The sequence below is a fragment of the Ipomoea nil genome, unplaced genomic scaffold (assembly GCF_001879475.1).
Source record: "Ipomoea nil cultivar Tokyo-kokei standard unplaced genomic scaffold, Asagao_1.1 scaffold3321, whole genome shotgun sequence".
Lineage (NCBI taxonomy): Eukaryota > Viridiplantae > Streptophyta > Magnoliopsida > Solanales > Convolvulaceae > Ipomoea > Ipomoea nil.
Window position 1 is genome coordinate 6,690,089 of NW_017619749.1, and position 24,345 is coordinate 6,714,433.

The window sequence follows — 24,345 nt, forward strand, 5'->3', positions numbered from 1 at the left end:
GCAGCATACTTTGCTCGCAACCCATAGATGAAATCAGCCTACAAATGAAGAACATTAAATAATAAGTCTCATGCAATGGAAAAAAAAATAAATAAAAAAATAAAAAATCTGAAAGTAATATGTTTTCCTCTTACATTTACACTAGAATTTCTTTTGAATCCTGGGTTCCAATTCTTTAGAGTTCCTTTATATGATTCCATATGTCTCATGACATATATTCCACAGTCAATGGAATTTTCAGTCTCTTTCCAGGTCATAGGAAGCACCTCTATAGGAATATCTTCTATTTTCCAGTACAAGGATGAACTGTTTGCTGTCAAGTATTCCTGGAATGCAGTTAGCTACACAAAAAATATGTCAGTGTTCATTATGCATCATACTTCATATATTTCAAATGACAAGAAGTTAAAGTTTTTGGATAAGTTACCAATAATCGAGGGCAATCTTCATACTTAAGTTCTTCTGTAACATCAGGTGGTAGGGCCTTGTTGTCTATCACTTCAAGCTTAGATGAAATCGTGTTGATGCAAATAACAAAGAAGTGTCCATGTCTATACACAGGGAAAAATATCTGTTTTGAAGAAAAAAAAAAAGTTATAGTACAAGAATTATGAATCTACAGTATGGATATTATGAATATATAGTATAGCAATTATGAATATGCAGTGTTTTGGTTATGGATATTGAGTGTGGGTAATAGAGCTTACCAATTGTGCATCACTGATATCAAGATTTCCAAAAATACTTAGCTCATAGTTTAACCTCTCATTGAAATTTTGCTTCTTTTTATCAAGTGGGAGACTCTTCATCCATTCGTCTGTTGGTTCAAGTTGCAGCTAATGAAAAAACATTTATAAAGAGAATGAGAACTTTGCATACTGTAAATTGAAATTCAAATAACAGTTGCTTGCAAGTCAAAAGATACTTACATATACCATTGTGCTGAAGAACACACGTTTTGGTTGTCCCGGTGCTCGTTTGATGTTGCGTAATGTATGCCTATAAGACCACACATCTATCAGACTGTTTGATATTTCTCCTTCACTCATTGTTAGGAACTGTTGTCTTGTCAAATAGAAATCCTTATAGCTGAACAGTAACTCACTATAACACCCAAAAAAAATAAAAAATAATCAGTTAATAAATGGTAAATACTTAAGTAATTAAATAGTTTATTAAATATATAGATTTCAAACGTACTCATTTGGATGATTATCAGAATCTTGCATGAATGCATAATTTGAAGCGATCCTTTCCTTAACAGTGGTATTGCGTATATATTTTGCATTCTTTGTCCAATAAGGAGATCGTAGATTCAACGGGATATTCTTGAATGTTCTTTTTGGCCTTTTTCGGATGGTGACATCCTCAATATCAGTCTCACTCTCATTCAATGCTCTGTATTTATACAAAAAATGCAAGTAGGAAGTTATAATAATGCAATAGAATATTTATCAATTTAATAAGTATATGTTAACAATTTACCCAGTGTATATTCATAATTCATAAAATGTAGATTTATAATACATAAATTGTAGAAGCATAATTACCAAACTGTATATTCATAACTACTCAACTGTAGATTCATAATTACTTAACTGTAGATTAATAACTAATAAAATGCATATCAGTTACATGCAATAGGTATCATATTAGTTGCATTCAAAATATATGAAACCTAAGCATATATTTACCTATCAATATCATCAAGCTCAGCAGTAGGGGCAGCAGCAGCAGGGGTGGCAGGGGAATCTAACGTGAATGGAACCCTAATTAAAGGAGCTTTTCCCTTGTTGCCGGAGGTTGAAACAGCATCAGTTGATTTTTCTTTAGAGTTGTTGGAGGTTGTCAAACCAGCTCCACATGCAATGCTGTCAACAAGGACATCCAATTGTATTCCCTCCATTGTGCTATGCCCTGCTGGTCTCTTATGTAATGGGGCTGGGGTTAGGGAAATTCCTAGATCAAAAGATGGAGCTTCTATTTCCATTTGCCTGGTTGTTTTCTGAAAAGCCTCTACCAAAGCATCCACTGCAGCTGTAAAAGTTTCTTGACCAAAGAAAATGTCATCTAGCTGCGATGCTGTTGGGGTTGGAGCTGCTTGCATTGTGCTTGCCACAGAAATCATATTTGAAATACCAGAAAAAGTTTTCTTTATCACCTCCACAGGTGCCCCCTCCCTTCCAACCTCAGTCATTGCTTCTCCAAACTCAATGACATCGGCAGCAAGCCTTTGCAGTACTTGCGTCACTCTATCAATACTGGATGATGGCACTGAAATCGTTGGAACTACTTGTGCAGAAGGACAAGCTAAAGCAGAAACATTGCGAACTGTAGTAGGGTTCTTCATTCGTGGGATAACCTTTCCCTTTCCAAATCCACCTGAATTCTTTTCTGCATCCACTCTTTTTCTCAAAAGTTTAGTTGTCCACGAAAGAATGGTAGGGTGTGTTCTAATGACTTTCATCCCCTTGAATTGGAATCTATCAACATAGAAAAGCTGCAAAATCCCTCATAAAATGTATGAAATGCATGTTCATAATGATAAAGTATGATAAAGTATAACACAATACAAATAAAAAACAATATTGATGAGCATATAATCCTTAAGTAGAGGGGGGATGGGGAGTGCCGAATAAATCCATCCATGCTCTACAAAAAGAACAATATGTCCATCAAATTAAAAAATTCAGCCATGCTCTGCAAATGATATAACTGTACATTCATAAGCATATATTTCTATATTCACAACATCCAAACTACAGAGTACCACATGCATAATCTTTGAACTGTATGTTCATAATGATATAACTGTACATTCATAAGCATATATATTCTATATTCACAACATGCAAACTACAGAGTACTACATTCATAATCTTTGAACTGTATGTTCATAATGATATAGGTGTACATTCATAAGCATATAGTTCTATATTTACAACATAATAATATAAAGTAGAGACATATCAAGGACTTACAAGGAGGAATGTGACTGGACCAGTAAACACAGCACCAGATTTTTTCTGTTTCTTGTCGATTGATTTGATAAGGTACTTGTAGGTATAGCTGCACCAATTGTAGTTCTTGATCTCGCTAACATCAATCAAAGAGTTCAGGATTCTGACATTGCAGTACCGTGTCTGGAATCTACGGAGCATTGAAGAAACAATCAAGACCATGAAATCTCTCTTAAACTCATCTCCATAATCTCCCCTGTCAATAATTGTGTCTCCCATCCTTGTTATGATTGGTGATCCGGTTTGTATTCCCCATCGTTGTCTCCAAGTACGTAATAGAGCCCTGTACTCAGCTTTTCCATTCTCTTCAAATTTTGGAGCCTCCTCGACCTCTTTTACGCCTCGCGGGATGCCTAAAGTGCATTCAATGTCCCTCTCAGCAACATGTAGCTTATCACCTTCCAATACGAAGTCACACTTGAAAACGTCAAAGGCGTGGACTAGATACTCCACCAACTGAGACTCACTGGTGTTCAGTTGAAGACTTAAGATTGATTCAAACCCAATATCAGTTACAGCCTGTTTTTGCTGTGCTGATAGTCTTTTAACAAGCTGATGCATAACTCTTGGACTCATTCTAGTGCTAAAGTATTCAATATCAGATCTATGTTCAGCATTTCGTGGTTTTGTGGCTGCTCTTGTCCTCTTTTTTGGATTGACTTGACTTTCTGAATGCGGCTGTGATGGCCCTGCAGTCTGTGAGTTTAAGATTGCCTTCGTTGTCTTTCTTCTCTTGATTTCTCTTTCTGGTGGTTGCTGTGATGTATTAGCAGCATTTGCAGCTTTACCTCGTGTCATTTTTCTTCGAATTTCCTTTAGTGCGTCACTCAATGTAGGCTCAGATTCCATTGCTACCATTGAAAACATTAGGAATGCATGACTTTATTTATGATAAAGTATAACACAAGACAAATAAAAAACATCATTGATGGCTGTATGAGAAAATCCAGCCATGTTATGCAAATTACAGAGTACCACATTCATAATACATGAACTGTATGTTCATAATGATCCAACTGTATATTCATAAGCATATATTTCGATATTCACAACATGCAAACTACAGAGTACCACATGCATAATCTTTGAACTGTATGTTCATAATGATATAAGTGTACATTCATAAGAATATAGCTCTATATTCATAATATCCAAACTACAAAGTACCATATGCATGATCTCTGAACTGTATGTTACAAAGTATATAACCGTTGAAGTACCATAAGCATATAACCCTATACACGCAGTATGCAGATTACAGAGTACCACATTCAAAACCCTTGAACTATATATGTTTATAATGCTATAACTGTACATTCATAAGCATATAACTCCATAATCACAAAATTTATGAACATTCATAACATTTTGAAAACTATAATCGTAATATTTGAAGTTTATATACTAATATATACACAATATTCCAGAATATGCAGAATGTACAGTGCTAGAACACAAACACTAGGTCAAAAACACAAAATGTATACAGAATATCGTTTAGTATGTAGAGTCAAAAACACAAAATGTTTATGCTGTAAAAAACTCACTTTTAAGAGGTAAGGTTAGACACAGAATACCTGTTCGTTGAGTATATAGAGTAAATGATGGAGACCTGTGGTGCGATCGACGGTGATGGAGTCTATTTTGAGAAAAAAAACAGACAAAAATGACGAGAATGGGGGTGAATGGAGGTTTTGCAAGGAAGGAGATGGAAACTTGATCGAAAGGAAACCGCGAAATGGAGTATAACAGTGACGAATCGGGTTTTAATATTCAACATTCAATTTTTATAAAAAAAAAAAAAAAAAAAAAAAAAAAAAAAAAAAAAAAACGATTGGCTGGTGATAACGGTGCCACTTACGGCTCCGTTAGTGCGCTAGTATGAAACGATGTCGTTTCAATCCGTGTCCACAGTGCGATGTGGACACGGGTGCATAGCATAACGATTGTGGATGATATATATGGGCCTAACTACCTTGTTTTTTGGGCTGTCTCTCTGTTCCCCGATTTCTACGACTGTCCAAAATGAAGGTAAAAAGCTTACCGGCAATTTATATCCGGTACCACGGCCGCGTTGCATTGTGCGCCCAGATGTAAAACGACGTCGTTTCAATTTTTTTTAAAAAAAAAAAAATTTCGCTACCCAGTGTTTAGCAGTTAATTTTTCTTTAAAAAATCTCATGTTAAAAAATGTACATAATGTTATACTAGAATACATATAATTGTATACATGAATGTACATAATTATATAACAAAATACACATACTCTTTTTTAAAAGATAATACACATAATCTAACATAATACATAATAAACATAAATTTTTAACATAATACACATCAACTCTTAACATAATACACACAAATTTCCTGATTCGGATGTACATAATTGTATAAAAATGTAAATAATAAAAAATATACATAATTGTATAAACAAATATACATAATCATGTCAACTTCCTACCGCACCTCCCAAAACGACGTCGTTTTGGGAGGCGCGGGGCGCACAGTGCACTGTGCGCCGTTGTGCAGAGTATAACGATTGCTTCACTAGTGAACACTAATTGTTATATTATGGACCAGTCCATAAACCATGGTCCACACAATAATTTACCATCCATAACAATATCAACTCGTGATATAAGTCTTTTCTTAGGTGACGAGGAAAATTTATCTTATGACCCTAATTGAAAAATAATCATAAGAAGTAAATCAACTTAAATTTACTTAGCTGGTCGGCTGAAACCAAGAAGACTAATAAGTCATTCTTATTGGGAGTCAAAGTTAAGGGTTTCCAAGCATGTGTGTTTAGTGTATACATGTTAAATGTTAAAATGAATTTGTAGTACACTAAAATTGAGCATACAGTATACTAAAACAATACAAATGAATATGTATCAGGAGCCACATTACAACATCAACCTGAAGTCCACAATATAATTTACTAGTTCGCACCACAATCTCAGACAGCAAAGTGGGAGTCTAGGGATAAACAAGAATAACAATGTTGAAAAAGTTAAAAAATCATGACAGTCCACAATTAAGATGAACTAATTCTAGTCAAATTAGTCTGATAATAGTTGGTTTGCAATTACAAAATTTCATATTCAACTTTCCAAATGAATTATCTATTAACCTTCTTAGTTTGACTCAATCAACTGTTGAAAATTTTTTTGTAAAATAAAATGAAGTACAAACATGAATTTGTTGTTCAAGATGACTCAACTTGAGCAACGACCAAATCAAAATGACAAAATGAATGTAAAACGTTTTCATTAAATAACTTAAGTCTAATTCGATTATTTAAACAAGACATTATGAGGTTGCGATTTTGACCTCCTTAGCTTCATGCATTTCGTCCCTTGCATCATGACACTTCACTTGCTGAGTTGCTGTAAAGTTTTTTTTTTTTGGGGGGGGGTGGGGGTGGGGGGTTGGTATTGGAGCAAATGCGAGTCATTAACGCCGTATGCATTTGTAGATCTGTATTGACACTCCCCACCTGCCCCACGTGTCATGATTAAAGATCAGAAATAATTGATAATTATTAGCTAATAGTAAAGGCAATTATATCTCTTTATAATTAATACTTGTTCTCCAATTAAAATTATTGTCTTTACATCATCCATGTAGGGAAAGAATTGAAGTTGATGATAATTACAACAACATACAGTTCTTCAGAAGAATTGCCTGAAATAAATTCTTATAATCACTCAGTGCAGATTACAAATTTTAAAAAAAATCGAATTACATTCGGCCTATCTTAATGATTCAGTAGAGTTAAAATATATGATAGAAATATGTCCATAGGAAAGTTAACTTATATCTACTAGCTTTTCAGCTTTAGCTAATTTTTCAGCTATACCAAGCAGAGCATATGTTGATTGGATGATGTGAAATGCTTGCTTGTTAAGGGTTGAGAATCCTCCAAATGAGTTAGACCAGTATTGATAGTGGATGATGTAAGTGTAACTAAATTATGTTTTGTTTTTTTTTTTTTTTTTGGTAATTTGAGTTGTTTTTTTTTTCAAATATAAAAAGAAAAGACAATATATAGCTAAATCGACTTCATCTTTTCTTTATTTTCTTTAAAAAAAAAAAAAGTACTTAAAAAGTAGTGATTTATAGACATGTTATGGTATATGTGCGTTTGATCCACCTCATTCACATGTTGCATTGCCTTGATGAAATGAAGCAGGTAAGTATGGTAGGTTTGGTTTGGCAAGAAAATGTCTGGTTTTAAAGACAATTTTGGTGACATATGAGGTCCACCTGGTGTCCTCTCATTAAAAGGTTGTTTTTTTTTTTGCTCCTATTGTATTGAGGGTTGATAAATGAAAATGACAGCACAACTATTTAATCTTACATCTCTATCTCTTTTCTCTTTTGTTTTATTTTTCTTTGTCAAACACTTTGATAAGTCCTATTTGCACTCCTAATTTCTTGATATTTTACATAAGTTGACCAAATGGGAATAAATAAAGGAGTTGGAAGAAAAGATCAGTTGCTAACCACAATTGGCATGCCACCTTTCACACTTCATTATTGTTTAAGTATTTTAGGTGTAACATCAAATATTAAACCTCAATCTCCTGTCATTATCATGCAAAATTGAAAGTTTTTTTTTTTGGGCTATTGTTAGTTATGCAATACAATCAATTCATACAAAAATTAGTCAAAAAAACATTGAAAATTGTTCCTGCAACATGTGAACCTTAAAGGCAAGTCTTCAAACAAAAGGGGGGCCTTGGCATCTGCCAACCTGCACATTCATCTTCATGTTCATGTGAGGTGATTCTGGAAATAGACAATTTGCCCTTTTATATATAATTTTTTTTAAAAAAATTGAGTGACAAGAAAATGTGGTCACTACCCGAGAGTATGTACGAGATAAACCCCATCCATGGCTGATTGGTTCAAATAAAAAAGACCAATATCCGAGAGTATGGACGAAATAAACCCCGCCCCGTCCATTGCTGATCGGTTCAAATAAAAAAGACCAATAGGCCGCTCCGGCTGAAAGTCAAACTTATAATGTTACCATAACCAAGTCAATAGTCTAGCCAACTTAAGCTAGAATTGTTCAAGAATTTTTAAATTTTGTTTTCCTCTTTCCTTGTTTTACTCATTCTAACCAATCAGCTTCAGCCTAAATGGTTGTGCGGTTGTGCCTACTCACAGTGGCAGTGCAAAGATTTGGAGCATGAAAAGCTTAGAAGTACAAAACAGTGGAAGGAGAAGAAACATTGCAGTTTTAACTCAAGAATTCAAAATATATTTACATAGAGAATTTTAGGTGAAAAAGAATTTGGTACAAGTTTCTGTTTCCTCAGAAAGAAAAGCAAAACTGGAAGTCCTTTCCTGTTTCTCACAACAACATATCATCCCTCGAGCAATCTGCAACGATAGTGAATCAGACAAAACCCCCAGGACTTCGCTTCGGTTCAAACTGGGGATGGCAAGAAAAAGATTTAAAGTCATGAATATGTTGACATATAGGATGTGCCAAATGAACATACTCTTGGCCATGCAAAATGAAGCAAACCATTCAGGGGCTTCTTTGACTTCTTGATTCAATCATGATTGTAGTGCTTCTTCCCTTTGAATGTAACTTGGGATCGATTTGTTTCACCTACAATCTGTCGAGTTAAAAGTATCTGCAAATCCAGATGGTTTTGAGGGAATGCTCGACTGTGATTGACTGTATGAGAAATCGTCAAACATTCTAGAAGTTCCTTCATCCGCTTGCCATCTTTGAAGGGCTTGAGGGAGGCTCATATGGAGATCAATACCGCAGCTTTCATCTTCTTCAGGTCTAGAAGGCTTCCACTGTTCAACCAGCGGACCAAGGACATTGACAGCATGGCCCATTTCAGGTCTCTGAAACGGCTCACGAGCAGTGCAGTGACCAGCCAACTCAGCCACCTTAGAGATGCTCTCGTAAGTTTCATCATCAGGGTCAAGATTTGGGTCAATAGCCTTTCGGAGATTGTCTTTGTTGATAAGGACCCTGCGAAACCATGTCACAAGGTGCGACCTTTCATCTGGCATGGTCTCATCAAGTGCTTTTCTACCCGTGATTATCTCCATTAACACAACTCCAAATGCATACACATCCACTTTCGTTGTGACTCGTCCAGTAGCTGTAGAAAAAGGAGGCATAAGCTTCAAGTGAATGCTCGATACCCACACAGACTTGAATTTTACATGGTCGGAATGCATATTAGTTTCTTGAGATTAAACTTTAGCTTGTCTATTTGATAATTAAGAACTTTAAAGCATCCTAACATATCTTCTGATAACTACTTACCAGAAAAGTTAGTCTTTGGGCACTGCAATTTGTTTGGCATGAACTAATAATGCAAGAAGATGATAATGCAAGAACATAGCTACAAAGGGTACTTACCAGCATATTCGGGTGCAAGATACCCAAACGTTCCAGCCAATCGAGTCTCCACTGAATATTTCCCATCAGGTGCGTTTTTGACCAACCCAAAGTCTGCAACTTTGGCTCTCATGTCATCACCGAGCAGAATATTAGAGGGTTTTAGGTCTCTGTGTATGAAACTTTGTTGTGCCAAGCTATGCAGATACTCGACTCCCCTTGCCACGTCCAAGGCAATCGTTACCCTTTGCGTCCAAGTCAGAGGCTGGAAGCCGTGCTCGTGCCATTCGAATAGATGTTGGCTTAAAGTGCCCTGTGGCATATACTCGTACACCAAAAGCCTCTCGTTGCCATTAATACAATAGCCAAGGAGGGCAACTAAATGGCGGTGCCTAACTTTAGTAAGGACTGCAATTTCTGCTTGGAACTCTTTCATTCCTTTGGTGCCCATCGCCCCGCCTTCCATCCTTTTCACAGCAATCTTGGTGCCATCGTGTAATTCACCCTTGTAAACGACACCAAATCCTCCTCTTCCCAACACATTCTCCTCACTGAAATTGTTGGTCACTTGTCGAAGAACTTGAATCGAAATAGTAACATTCCCACCTTCAAAAACCGGGATCTCACTGTGATCACCACTGCTCTGGCTCTGCAGCTCGTTCGGGACTCCAGCATATCCACTAACACCGGTCACACCCCCCACCACACTAGTCTTAACCATCTGGTTACTCTTCTCGGGGCTTTCAACCCTCCCGAACCTCTTATGGCGCCGTTTCATGTAGCACTTGTAAGACACGAACAACACGACTAGAACGAAAATAACTACAGCTATAACCACACCGGCAATCATGCCCGGTGAAACCGAGGATCCACTTGAACTGTGGGAAGGGCTCCCACTAGGTTCACTTGAATTCGACCCCCCGGGTGATCCACCACCCCCACCCCCACTAGTCCCATTCTTCCCCAGCAATAAGTTACCACCATAACTAAACTTCACAGAAGATGGAAATACAGGTATAGGCCCAGACAAGTTGTTGTTAGTCACATCAAGGACTTGAAGCTTAGGCAAAGTAGTCAAGATCTCCGGAATGGAACCAGTAAGGTTATTATCATTTAAATACAAATTCCTCAGAGCAGTTAAGTTGGCAAAGGCAGGCGAAATAGTACCTGAAAAATGCTGCCTTCCAAAATTTACAGTAATTATCACATTCTGCTGTGGATCACAATTAACTAATGTCCATTGCTTACAAGCATCATTCCCATCCCAAGAGTCGGCAAGGGAGATCGGATACCCTAGACCGCCGGCAATAGCAAGTAGGGTAGTGACCTGCGGATTACACGGACCAGGGGCGTCCTGACAGAAGTTGTTTATAGGGCCAAGAATGGCCGAAACCCCATCTCTGAACTGAGGCCTAGGGCCCTGCAACTTGTTGTTCTGGAGAGTAATGTTCTGTAAGTTGGGAAGAGTCATCAAAGAATCCGGAACAACCCCAGTGAACTGGTTATCCCTGAGCTGCAAATCAAAAAGATTTGTGCATTTGGAAAGGTCAGGGATGGGACCCGAGAAGGCATTGGCGTGAAGCCATACTTGGGAGAGCTGGGCCATGGAGGAAAGCACGTCGATAGTCCCAGTGAGGCCTTGCTTCTGGTTATTCAGCCACAGATTTTGGATCTCCGAGTTGGCTAACGATCCGGGAAGAGAGCCGGTGAAATTGTTGTAAGATAATCTCAAGTTCTGGAGATTTAGGAAGGAATCAAAGAAATCTGGAATGGAACCGAAGATACTTGCATTACTGGCATAGAAAGATTTCAAATTTGTGCTTTCCGTCAAGTAAGTAGGGATTTGCCAAGGGCTCAGATTTCCATTCTCAGAAATGCTGAAAGTCTGTAACTTGGGTAGACCCAAGAGGAAATCTTGGGGGACTGAGCTGAACTGGTTGTTATCCAGGTAGAGCTCCTGAAGGTTGGACATGTTGGCAAACGACGGCAAGGCTCCGGTTAGGGAATTTTTCTGGACAGAAAGAGTTTGTAAACTGGAAAGACGGGTGATATCGGAAGGGAGGGTGCCGGAGACGGACCTCGAGTCGAGGTTGATGGAGACGACGTTGCCGGTAGCCTTGTCGCAGTTCACTTTGGTCCAAGTGCAGAAGGGTGCGGAGGTGGACCAGCCGGAAGGAGCCGGAGAGAGAGCGGCGAGGAGCTTGGACATGACGGCGGCATCGTCGGAGAAGGCGACGGAGATGAAGGTCAAGAAGAAGAGGAGATGGAGTGGAGGTGAAGCGGTGGAGGCCATGGGGAATGGTGGGATCTAGGGCGTCTGGAGAAGCATATAATCGGGTGGGGCGGAAGAGATATTCGGATTGTTTGGAGAAGAAGAAAACGGCGAGGCGATTGCTTAATTACAATTTGGAAATTTTGTAAATTCTGGAGTGCTTGTACTCATGTTCGAAAGAGGATATTATGGTTAGTATGACAGCTGCGTATGAACTGGATGAATCTAGGTTGCAGTGTTTTTTATATATATATATATATATACACTTATGTGAAACTAATTTTAAGAAATAGTCGGACTTAAAATTTCTTATAGCCTACTCAAAACACCTTATGGTCTTATCAAGAAAAAAAGATAGATATTGACTTTCATTTCTCATGTTTTTTATATGATAATTTATAAATTATATAAGAAAAATAAAATACATTAAAAAGATTTAATATAACAATCTAAATTATTATTTTTTTTTTAAAAAAAAAAAAGTAAATTACACTAAAAGAAATAAAAGATGTTGATAATTTTTTCTTTGTGTTTTTCTGGCTACTATTATACATCATTCAGTTATTCGCCGGTCCCTAGTACTCCCTTCAACATAAATTTGGAATATAAAGAATTTGATGATTTATAAGTTTATTTTTATAAAAATCAGAAAAATTGAATGAAGCACATGTCAAGACCATTTCCTATCTTCACATGTCACAATAATTGTCACGCACCACAAATTCTAGCAATAACAGATATATAATGGTTTTCCCTGTATATCAAACATATACTCCATATAATTCCATTGACTACATGTATTTACATAAATACATACAATAAAATATTCCAATATCACAAATAAAAATATTGTATGGATCTTGAATGAGCATCATCCATCTTTGACAGCATACAATATTGGTATGTTTTGTGTTACATGTTTGTCGAAAAAATTACCATTTTAAGATTACCATGCATTTCAGTTGTCATAATTATAGCCACATGACATTTATTATTACGAAGTAATTTTTATTTTTTATTTTTTTCACTTCCAAAGTCATATTGCAATACTCAAGATTTCATGAGCGTGGATGACTCAATATCAATCCGGCCTGCTCGGATTATCAGACCCACCGTGAGTCCATGGCAGCATCTTTATTGAGTACATAAATACATAATAATATATTAATATACATTAACATCTTTAATCATAACGAGTATGTATAATTGTATAGTATTTTTTTTTTTCAAATCTTAATCAATTTTTATGAAACTTGTTCAAAAATCCAACCACTTTAACGTACAAAGTTTATGGCATTATTTGATGTGAAATATAATATGAAATTGTGAATTAAGATAGGGAATTTGATATGATTTTGGGTGAATAGAAGTACGAAATTATTAAAGTGCACTATAAATAAGTATGCGGCAGTTTTATATTTGTTTCAAGTTGGATGGCTTATTCAGAAAAGGTTCAAGTTAGTTGTACTTAAATGATATATTATTTATGAATTCAACCCGAGTATTATTTGGAAGATTATGAGTTCGAGCCTCAGTGGAGGCGTTATTGGTTCTTTGTGTTTCAGTAGGTTGAGAAAGTATATGAACAGACACTACAATTAAAAAAAAAAAGATTGCAAATTTGTGGATAATTAGCAATTATTATTCATTGGGGAAATTAAAAGCAATGGATTTTTTTTTTTCTTCTGACAGTTACGAACAAAATTGAAAATATAAAGAGACAAAGGTGAAAATTGATGATTAAAATTGAAAATATGACTACAATAGTGTGATTAATTTGAATAAGGTGTGATGGTTTTGTTGGAACCAGAGCAGCAAGTTATGTTTTTAATTTTTAATTTTTACTTTTATTATTATTTAATTATTATTAATACTTTATTGATAAAAACAACTTCTTTAATAAATTGATATGATAGTAGAATTATTTTGTAAAGAGAAGAGAGAATTATATGGATGAAAAATGAATAGTGAATAATTACATATTTTGTGTTGTGTGACTTGTGTCATTTTGAAAGTGAGAAAATTACACTAGTGTGGATAGCCTTATATGCAGCGCTTGAAGTCTTGAACCAATTCATGTACACTTAGTTGCGCTTGAAATTTACATTAACATTAACATCTCTAGGTAGATATTTAGTTGTGCATTTAAGCACATATATTTAATTATTATATTTGTCTGATTTTATATGTTTTGTTTACGTCAAATTAATTTTATTTATTTATTTATTTTCTTTAGTATTTGATTATTATTTAAAAATTTTATAAATTAATACTAAATTTAATATAATGAAATTTTTAAAAACTTTAGACAAATTTTGTTAATTACACTAGTTACATACGAAAAGAGTATATTGAAAGGTTACGAGTCGTTATGCTGTGGACTCGTGCTCAGCGTGCATCATGGGCACGGTAACGGTGCCGTCAGGCACTGTTATCTTCCTTTTTTTTTTTTTTTTAAATTTAATTTCAGACCGCTTTGTTATAGGAGCATATATTCACAGCTTTGTGTTCATAATTTCATAACTGTACATTCATAATTCCATAATTGTACATTCATAATTTCGTAACTGTACATTCATAATTCAATAACTGTAAATTCATAATTTTCGAAGCTCTATGTTCATAATTGTAATTTCATAATGTCAGAGTTTTATGTTCATAATTTCATAACTGTACATTCATAATTTCATAATTGTATATTCATAATTTCATACTGTATATTCATAATTCCATACCGAACATTCATAATTTTCGAAGCTCTATGTTCATAATTGTAAGTTCATAATTCCATAACTGTACATTCATAATTCTATAACTGTACATTTATAATGTCATAACTGTATATTCATAATTTCATAACGTTAACGGCGTTTCGAACAATTTATTTTTTTTATAGTTAAAACAGCGTCGTTTTCACTGAAAACGATGCTGTTTTAGCGCCGTGCGCACCTTGCAAGGTAAGCACGTGCGCATAGCATAATTTGCCGAAAGGTTACGTATTGAATTTGAATGTCAATTGGATCGACGAGATTTGTTGGGCCTGACGTCAACATTTATCCAGTAACATATACGTACCGCAAACATGACCTTTGCAAGCCCGCTAGGCCCAACATTTCAGTCCAACTCAGTATATAATGGCAAATTATGCTGTGGATCCGTGTCCACCTTGCAAGGTCGATTCAGATTATATTCATAATTTTTGAACTTTATATTCACAATATTAGAATTGAATATTCATAATTTTAGATTTTAATACACAAAATTACAGAACTCAATATTTACAATTGCATAACTATATATTCACAATTTTTGAACTCTATATTCACAATTACAAAACTGAATATTTACTCGATGAGTTATTTTCAATATTTTTTTAAAAAATGATTTAAAAATAATAATTGGTTGTGAATATCCAATTCTAAAATTGTGAATATCGAATTCAAAATTTGTTAATATAAAGTTTACAAATTGTTAATATAACTCAGATCCGCTTTGCAAGATGGACCCGATCCATGGCATAACAATTGCTATATAATTAGGACATGTTCTATTGCCTTATCCATTTCGATTTTTTTTTTCTCATTTTTGTTTGGAAAATATTTGAATTAGGAAAGTGTTTTTACCCATCCTAATATTCTTCTTCTTAATCTTTTTCTTAATATAACTTATAATTATTGGTGTATATAAATTAGTGATCTTACCAACTTGTAATGAAACTATGAAAGACATAAATATTTAATTAAATGGTTCCATGTCCTAAAGAACATTTTTTTAGAGGGTTAATAGCGTTACTCTTTGAATTAAATCACAAATTCAATTCCTTTTTTTATATTTTATTATTTTTTCTTTTGCCAAAGACACCTAAAATGCTAAGAAATGCAGATATTTGACACCTCACCAATGGAAACCGTTAAATTTTGTCATATTTAAAAATTTTTAGGAAGGGGATACCGTATAAATTTTGTCATATTTATCGTGTACATGTGGAGCTTATGTCAATTAAAAAAAAAATTGTAATTTACGATTCCGAACTATTAAATTGCCACCAAAAAAAGGACTAAAGCCATTATATCGTAAACATGGCAAATTATGCTGTGGACTCGTGTCCACAATGCATTATGGATACGAGTCCAAAATGACGTCGTTTTAAGGGGAAATGCGGCCTTTCAGTTAAAAAAAAAAAATTGATTTTGTCTTGCAGTTAACGGCGTTATTCGTTTGTGACATTATTAATGTACAGTTATGCAATTATGAATGTACAGTTATGAAATTATGAAGGTAAGTTATGGAATTATGAACACATAGTTCAATTCTGACATTATGAACTTACAATTATGAACATATAGTGATAAAATTATGAACATAGAGCTCTAAAATTGTGAACATAGAATTTCGAAAATTATGAATTTACAGTTATTGAATTATGAATGTACAGTTACGGAATTATGAATGTACAGTTATGCAATTATGAATGTACAGTTATGCAATTATGAATGTAAGTTATGAAATTATGAACACAGAGCTCTGACATTATGAACTTACAATTATGAACATATAGTGATAAAATTATGATATACTCCTATAACAAAGTAGTCTGAAATTATTAAAAAAAAAAGTGAAAGAAAACGGTGCCACTAACGGCACCGTTACCGTGTCCAGCATGCACGGGTCTATAGCATAACGATTGCGTAAACATTTAGGGTGTGTTTGGTTGATGGATTTTGCCCATAGGAATGGGTATGGAAGTGGTTGTTATTGTTTGGTTGATAGGTTTTTAGAATACTACTATGGGTTTCGAATATCCCATCAATTTAAAAACCCATACTCAAAGAAAATAAGGGTTTCATCCCCTTATTCATTCTCAAGCACTTCTATTAGTAACCATTCACATTCCACCTTACTATCAAACATGTTAAATACTTTCACTAAAACTCATTACTATTATCAAGTATTTGATACCCATTCCGATTCTGATTGCCATGTGCGAACCAAACACCCCATTAAAGACATAATATGTCACTTTTATGCATCAACACTCAAAAGCAAGTTATTCACCCATAATAGAGGATTATTAGGTTCGGACGAACTTCTAGAAATAAATATATAACATACATTTTATGATGTAACATAATAAAACCAACCAATCAAAACATGGTGGCCGGAGTGTACGTAAGTGTTTCCAAGAACTCACTTATATTTTATTTATGTGTTTTCTTAAATTTTTGCTACAACAAATATCATAAATTAAATCTTAACGATAAACCTTACAATCTTACATCAACTATGTGGTTTAACTACCATCATCACGTCAACGTTCTATTGGAAAGTTGATGAAGACAATTTTGTCGTCATTTATACTTGTGATGATTCATCGATCCGTTACGTAGTACTAATGATTTCTTACGTTTCCAGCGAATGACTTGAGATTCGTATCTGAAGATCCACCTTCCCTGTTAGCTTCCATGGCCAAATCTCTCCATTTCTTTGCATTTCTTCTGAGTTCCTCCCCTTTGTCTCCGCCGTCCATCACCGTCTCAATGCACCGCTTTATTTCCTCGCTCCCAACGACGCCGTCTTCGCCCTGTGTCACCCGCACGCCGGTCTTCCACACATCTTGAATCAGCTTGGCGTTAGTCCCTTGGTCGGTCCAGTGAGGGAACGCCACCACCGGCGTGCCGGAGCATATGCTTTCGAGAGTCGAGTTCCATCCGCAGTGGGTGATGAAGCAACCCAGAGAGGGGTGTTTCAGGACCTCGATTTGGGAACACCATGGCACTATTAATCCTTGCTTTTCCAACTCCTCCATGCAGCTCAATTTCTCTTCCTCTTCTTCTTCTTCGTTTTCTGGTTTGTCTCTTATCACCCACAGGAATGGGCGTTTAATCTCTAGCAGCCCTTTCGCGATCTCTTCCTTTTGGGTTTTGGAAGGGTTGAGGAGGCTTCCGAATGAAATGTAGACCACGGAAGATTCCGGCTGCGAGCTCAGCCAGTCGTTGATGTAGCCGTCGTCCTTTGATTTCTTGAAAAGATCGCCGCCGAAGGCGGTGTCGGAGGGGTCTTTTCCGTCCAGGAAAGCGGAGGGAATTAACGGCCCAACTCCCAACAAATTGTAGCTACTTATAGATTTCAGTCCCTCCGCCTCTAAAGCGTCGAAAGTGTTAACCAGCACAGTTGGGTTAGTTTGAAGATCTAGTTTCTCTATCTCCTCTTTGAAGGTGGGCATGGCAAAACTGTAATCCCCGCCGGAGCCGGAGGGGAGTAGAAACGACGGGAGATCGCCGCTGAACAGGGGAGGAAGCCCAGGTAGTTGGACGGGGCAGTTTGGGTCGGTAGCGGCGTTCTTGAAGGCATCCTCGTACCCATGGAAGTAGTAATAGTAAATATCCAAAACCGCCGCGGGTTGAATCCAGAGCAAGGCGGAAGGGAGGTTGACATCACGCGCCACCTCGGAAACCCATGGGAGCAGAAGAGTATGAACCACGGCCGTGATGGGGCGGCCTTGAGCTGCGTTATCGGAAACGATGCCTTTCAGCGACGAGGAGCCGCGGGTTCTGATCTCCGACATGTAGTGCGCGACGTTATGGTGATTTTTTTTGAACCCCTCATCGTAGCCGTCGGAGAAAGCGGTGAAGTTCAAACCATCTGGAACGCCGCCGCCGTTGGCCTTGGACATGAGGCGGTGCGCGTAGACGGAGGTGGCGAAGGTGACCTCTATCCCCAAGCGGACGAGGCGCTTCGCAAACTGGAGAGATGGGTTGATATGGCCTTGCGCCGGGAAGGTAACCAGAAGAATATGAGGCTGCACCATTGCCACGCCAACCAAGAAAGAACGTAACTAGATGGAGGAAGATATATCCGACAAGGGAAATTAGATATTTTTAGGTTGTTTGGAGATTAGAGTTGTGATTCTGTTTGTGTGCATCTTGATTTTTCATGAGAGGATATATATATACACACATATGAGAAGTAATAATTGCAGAGCATGAACCTGAACTTATTATATTCGTTATCGGCCCCACATTTTGCCGGACAAAATTTGTGAAGGTACTAAATTAGGATGATTCAATGACGAATTAATTAGGTAAAATATAACTGTTTTCTGGTACTTACAAAAAATTCATTACATTAGAAACACAACTGAGTTATACCTACACTATTAGCTGTTTTTGTGGAATTCTAGTCTATAATTTCAATGTATTTCCAAACAAAAAATTTATATTTACTCGGTAATGTGATAAATTACATCGAGTATATGTATTTGTATATTTTATTAAGCAAGGAGTATTTGGATATAGTGACTCAAGCAGTTAAATGTAATGGTTCGGGTAACTGAGATCGAAGGTTAGACGTTCCCGAGCTGATAGGTATTCCAAAGAGAGAGAGTCCAAAGTCCTCCAGCATCTAGCGGGGAACTTATAGGTGATTGGAGAGGACATAATGTAACGCCACATGTCCTCCATGCACTCGACAGGGAGGCTAGGGAAATGCATCCACATGTTGAAGGATATATGTCTATAGTTATTGGGCTCGGTTATCAATACCTCTTTAAGTGCTTATTGCATGTGCTTGGGGCACAAATTGATCAGCTAGGTTGGGACTGAGCATAAAAAGCTAAGAGCATGAATTCACTAAGCCAATTGGTTGCCTAACTCCCAGATCCAGCCGATCAGGTGATCTTCTCAGATCAGGAATGAACCTCCATTATTTATAAAATCGAATCTAAACAAGCGTTCAAGACTTACCGATCAATATATCGAGATATATTTCCTATCACTCATAAAGCAACCTGGATAATAATGCACAATAAAAGTCAAAATTGACGAATTAAATGTAGAAATGTGGGAGTTAAGATGAGTGCCCCACATAAACAAAATCGAAGGAAGTGACGTATGAGATGACGAATAGCAAGTTGTAACAGGTTGTCTCGACTTGGACACCAAGTGTGCCGCAAAGTTGCATGCAGTAAATGTCTATATTATATTTGTTTCAGTTATAATTATATTTTTTTTTCCTGGAGAATATGGTAGCAGGAAAATGAGTGTAAACCAGCCGCCTTTCGTTTTCACGTCTGTATATATTTTGCTGCGCCACTATATATATATATATAGAGAGAGAGAGGGGATTATAGGATGTGGTCATGCATGACCGGATTACTCCTGCTACAAAAACATGTGTTCCTAAATTTTTTTTTTTGGGTCAATTATATATGATGATATTGTAATTGATTATTATTGTTAAATCATTCCAGAGCTTTCTATCTTGTACATATCTAGACACCAAATAATCTTTTGTGTGCAGTGCATTGTTGAAAATTTAAATCTAATATTAAAATTAGAATGATTGGTTTGTAAGAGTACGTTAGTCTAAAATAATTTTGAAAATATTATTAGAATGTAAATAATTAGAAAAAATAAAAGAAAGTAAAGACTTTTTTTACGTGAAGATCGTAAAGAGAAATTATGAGTTTTTTTGACAATACCAATTAAGCCAAATTTGCTATGTTTTAAGAAATTTTATACATGTATATTTTGTATAATGAACTTTTGAATTTTTTATATTCCTATTAATTTTTGGGGAGATGATGGAAATCTAGCATGATGTTCGTTTGATGTAGATGAAAATGATCAAGATCGATAATGCTCTTTTAAGTTACACCTACACTATTTACTTCTCCACAAACTTGAGGGTACTTGGAGTGCATCGGGTGATTCTATCATTTGTCACAAGAAAAAAAAAAATATTGAGAACAACTATTTTAATACATTATGTTACATTTGCAAAAATAGTTAGTTTGATGTAAAAGTGTAATACTTTTCAATATGATACATGCAATTTATAATTTTTGTAAATTGAGTAAATAAAAATTGTTTTAATAAAAATCATTGTATATAGTAAATAAAAATTGTTTTAAAAAATTAAAACACTTTCTGCAATAGTTTTAGGAATTTTAGTTACAGAGCTATAAAAATAAAAATTAAACATGTCTTATAATTTAAATAATTTTAGCTCCTGGACAAAGACCTTGTGGTCAAATGGCATAATTGTTACCCTTCTATAAGTTGAGAAAGTATATATAGACAGATACTAAATTACAATAGAGCCAGTAGCACAGCATTTAAAAAAAGAAAAAAAAAAACTTAAGAGATAGTATACAAAGCATTAAGAATAAAATAAGAAATGACATGCCACTCTCTACTATCAAACCTACCCATGAAAAAGTCCACACACACACACACACACAAAAAAAAAAAAAAAAAAAAAAGGCAAACTACATATATAAAATAAGGGATGCAAACGCCAAAATTCTTAATTTTTGTTTACTTTGTTTATCTCTACCTTTGATGAATGTTAGTCATTATCGTGAATATATATCATTTCATGTTTGTCTGGTTATATTTGTCCCAACAATCCAAATTTACAAAATTATGATTTATTTAAATAGTATATGTTATTACGGAGTATATTAAGTTCAGTTTAAACTATCTTTACAAATTAATGGACATTTGTCATTGATGTGATGGGAATTTGGGAAACACTTAAAAGCCATCAACATAGATTATAAATAATGGAATTGTGTGTGTGTGTGTGTTTTTTTTTTTTTTTTTTTTTTTGGGATGATCTTCCTACTGAAAGATGAGTATGATCAATAAAGATATGTGATACTTATATTAATAAATATAATATTAATCAGGAATAAATAGTTTGTTATTTATAGCAAAAAAATGTAATAATTTTAAATAAAATGTAATATTTATGGGTTAAACACTTATCACGAATAAATTGATTGATTATTACTTATCCGAGAAAGTGCAATATTTATAAGTAAAAAATGTAATATTTTTAAATCAATATATAATATTAGGAGTTGAAGACTTAATCATGAGAAAGATTGTAATATTTATGAGAGAAATTAAAATACATATGAAAAACTCGATCCGTCTCACGAATTAGAACTAGGGATGTTAACGTGGCGGGGCCGAGACTATACTTCCATCCCCCGTCCCCGCGACCCGACCGTGTCCCCGTCTTGTTGCCATCCCTAGATCTAATCCATGATACGGATCGAGTTTTTCTGTCCATGATCTAATATGCTTGTTTTTTGTGATGTCTTGTTGGAAATGAAAAATTGAAAATCCAATTGTGGTAGAACCACTTTTTTTTTTTTTTTTTTTTTAAGACAATAAAAATGACATATGAATTGAACGTGCTTATAGATTGAAAACTCACTCTAACTTATTGACATGAAAACAATAATAACGTACTTAAATTCGTAATATTTATTTCAAATAGTAGTATTTAATAAACTTATAAACCAAAATAATTTTGAATTTTTAGCTATACTCCAGTGTCAAAAAATGTGTCTGTCAAACTCAATGATTAATTAATTATTTAATACAAAATGATATATATAAAATTGAATAAGGTGTCCCTCAAGAATTTGAAAATTTAAAATGCATTATTAATATTAATATAATTTGTTAGTGATGAACTAAAAAAATCATTTTACACATAATTAAAGAAAAAAATTTGTATATAGTAATAATTAATGAACTGAGTCTATAATATATGTATAATTAATGAAATAAAATAGTCGTTTTCCCTTTATTTTTGTAGACAAATAAAATTTCTCTTAATTAGGCTAGTGTATATTGGGCCCATGCTCTGGGAAGGCCTACTTTGGTGGGCCAAACTACAAATGTTTGACCAATGAATAAGAAAACAAATTTGGGACGGAGTTGTATTTCATTGGACTAGTTGATACAATGACACTTGACAGCAACTTATACTTTTGGATCATATTTCACAACTTATACTTTTGGATCATATTTCATAGGAAAATGTTAGGTGTATTTCCATTTTTTTACTCTCAATTTTTATTTTCACGTAAAGAATCTTGATATAGATACTTGTATTGGAACCCACATTAAAAAAATTAGTTTATTAAAGCCCGCCACACCATGGAGTAAAATTATGAAAGTCAGATTTGAAAGTACATGTAATAATACTTTATTTCATATTATAAGATTAATCATTGATAAATATTTATTTTTATTATACTAAATGTTTTTTTTAATACAGTATACTAAAAGTAAATTTAAATTACACTAAAAATAAACTTTACCAAAAAACTTTATAATACATTAAAAATATAAACATTCAATAGTAAAAATAGATACACGCATATGTTTTTTTTTTTTTTTGGTAATATGAAGTGTACTATGGTCTATAATTCAATAATTGTTAATTGACACCATGTCAAATGTTGTAGTTGAACTGTTTAACTATTAAACATATGTTTAAAACTTGTCTCTACGAAAACCAAGCCTTCTTCTTTGACCACAGTAGACTACGTGTTGTATTTATAGGCTGTCAGTCAATTCATTTGAAACTTGATAAACATTCTATCTAGAGACTTAGAGGGAGAACCAAAGTTTTGCTTATTCTTTCAAACCAACACCATCGATCACAAAATAAAAATATATTAACATAATTGGTAGCAAATTAAGGTTGGACTCTTCAAAGTGTTCAAGTCAAATGTGTCATGCTGCCACCGAATTGTCAAATGTTTAAGTATAGAATACTTAAATTTAATGTAATTTTTTTAATACCAAAAGTAAATTAACCAAATTATAAAAACAGTACGTGACTGCCACACCTGTGCAGTTTGTTGTTAGAAGTGGATGAACATTCTTTGAGATACATAATTACATTAACTACTCATTTGAATATGGTCAATATGTATTTCCAAATATATAATCTGTATCAATTCATTAATTAGAGATGACAAGAGATGAGGCATACGATTAAATTCTTAATTTATTTTCACTTTATTCATTTTTCATTGAATTTAATTTACAACTTCAATACGGACTTTTCCTGGCTAACACTAAAATTACAAAACGATTGGATTGAAAATGATGAATGTACGTAGTACTTAAGAGGCGCGCCAGCGCCGTATAATTGGATTGACATAATCGTAGCAGATGAGATTGTCTTGACTCGGAGAAATCAGGTGGAGTTGCCGGACCATTTGTATAGTCGCACATGCAGCTTAGCTAATAATGTTATTATCTTGTCTTTCCTTCATTCGATATGTCATGTGCATTGTGCAGGCAATACCAAGAATTTGGATCCGATCCATCCCATCATGCATGCATGCATGGATATGAAAGTGAAGTTTGGAAAGTATGACCAGAAATCGAGTCTTACCAGCAGCAGGGAGCAACCTCTCAAAGTGAAGGACTTCTTGTGGACAGTAAGCAAAGGTCTTAACTCCGTGGTTCATGTACAGTTGAGTTACCATGATTTACATCATCCTAGATGCTCTGTCGGGTCGGGGTGTAAGGCCCTGGATATGATGTTGTAATATTCAACCCAACCCCATCATTTTCACGTATGTATCTGTTTAGGCCGGCTCTGATCTGGTCATCATCACCACATCTCTCATCCACATCAAAATGCATGATTTGCGCCGGATAGGTGTTCTCATTTGTGGGGTCAAAATGGGACAATCACAAAAGTTCATAATTGTTTTTTGAAGCAAAAATTGACTTGTGTTTTTTTACCCCAACAATGGTGATGAGGTTATTGGAATCTAATTAATTATGGTGCAATTCATTCAAAAATTAAATATAATGGTATTGTATAACTTTGTAAGTATTATTGGGATA

General features: G+C 34.9%; 2 protein-coding genes across 2 annotated transcripts; both read right to left on the minus strand.

Moving 5' to 3' along the window:
* Positions 1 to 8,246: 8,246 nt before the first annotated feature.
* On the minus strand, positions 8,247 to 11,910 carry LOC109170609 (receptor-like kinase TMK4). Its single transcript, XM_019319801.1, has 2 exons — positions 9,424 to 11,910; positions 8,247 to 9,160 (listed from the first exon to the last, which is right to left on the minus strand). The coding sequence occupies exons 1-2, from the start codon at positions 11,693 to 11,695 to the stop codon at positions 8,646 to 8,648; spliced, it is 2,787 nt and encodes a 928-aa protein (XP_019175346.1). The 5' UTR covers positions 11,696 to 11,910; the 3' UTR covers positions 8,247 to 8,645.
* A 4,940-nt stretch (positions 11,911 to 16,850) lies between these two features.
* Positions 16,851 to 18,610, minus strand: LOC109170610 (crocetin glucosyltransferase, chloroplastic-like). Its single transcript, XM_019319803.1, has one exon. The coding sequence runs from the start codon at positions 18,480 to 18,482 to the stop codon at positions 17,064 to 17,066; it is 1,419 nt and encodes a 472-aa protein (XP_019175348.1). The 5' UTR covers positions 18,483 to 18,610; the 3' UTR covers positions 16,851 to 17,063.
* Positions 18,611 to 24,345: the final 5,735 nt, after the last annotated feature.

What these genes read in the sequence shown, in the direction of transcription:
- LOC109170610 (XM_019319803.1), bottom strand. Translation starts at nt 18,482, where the DNA reads ATGGTGCAGCCTCATATTCTTCTGGTTACCTTCCCGGCGCAAGGCCAT.
- LOC109170609 (XM_019319801.1), bottom strand. Translation starts at nt 11,695, where the DNA reads ATGGCCTCCACCGCTTCACCTCCACTCCATCTCCTCTTCTTCTTGACC. An exon ending in TCTTGCACCCGAATATGCTG is followed by an intron (nt 9,161 to 9,423) that starts GTAAGTACCCTT and finishes CTTTTTCTACAG; the next exon opens with CTACTGGACGAGTCACAACG.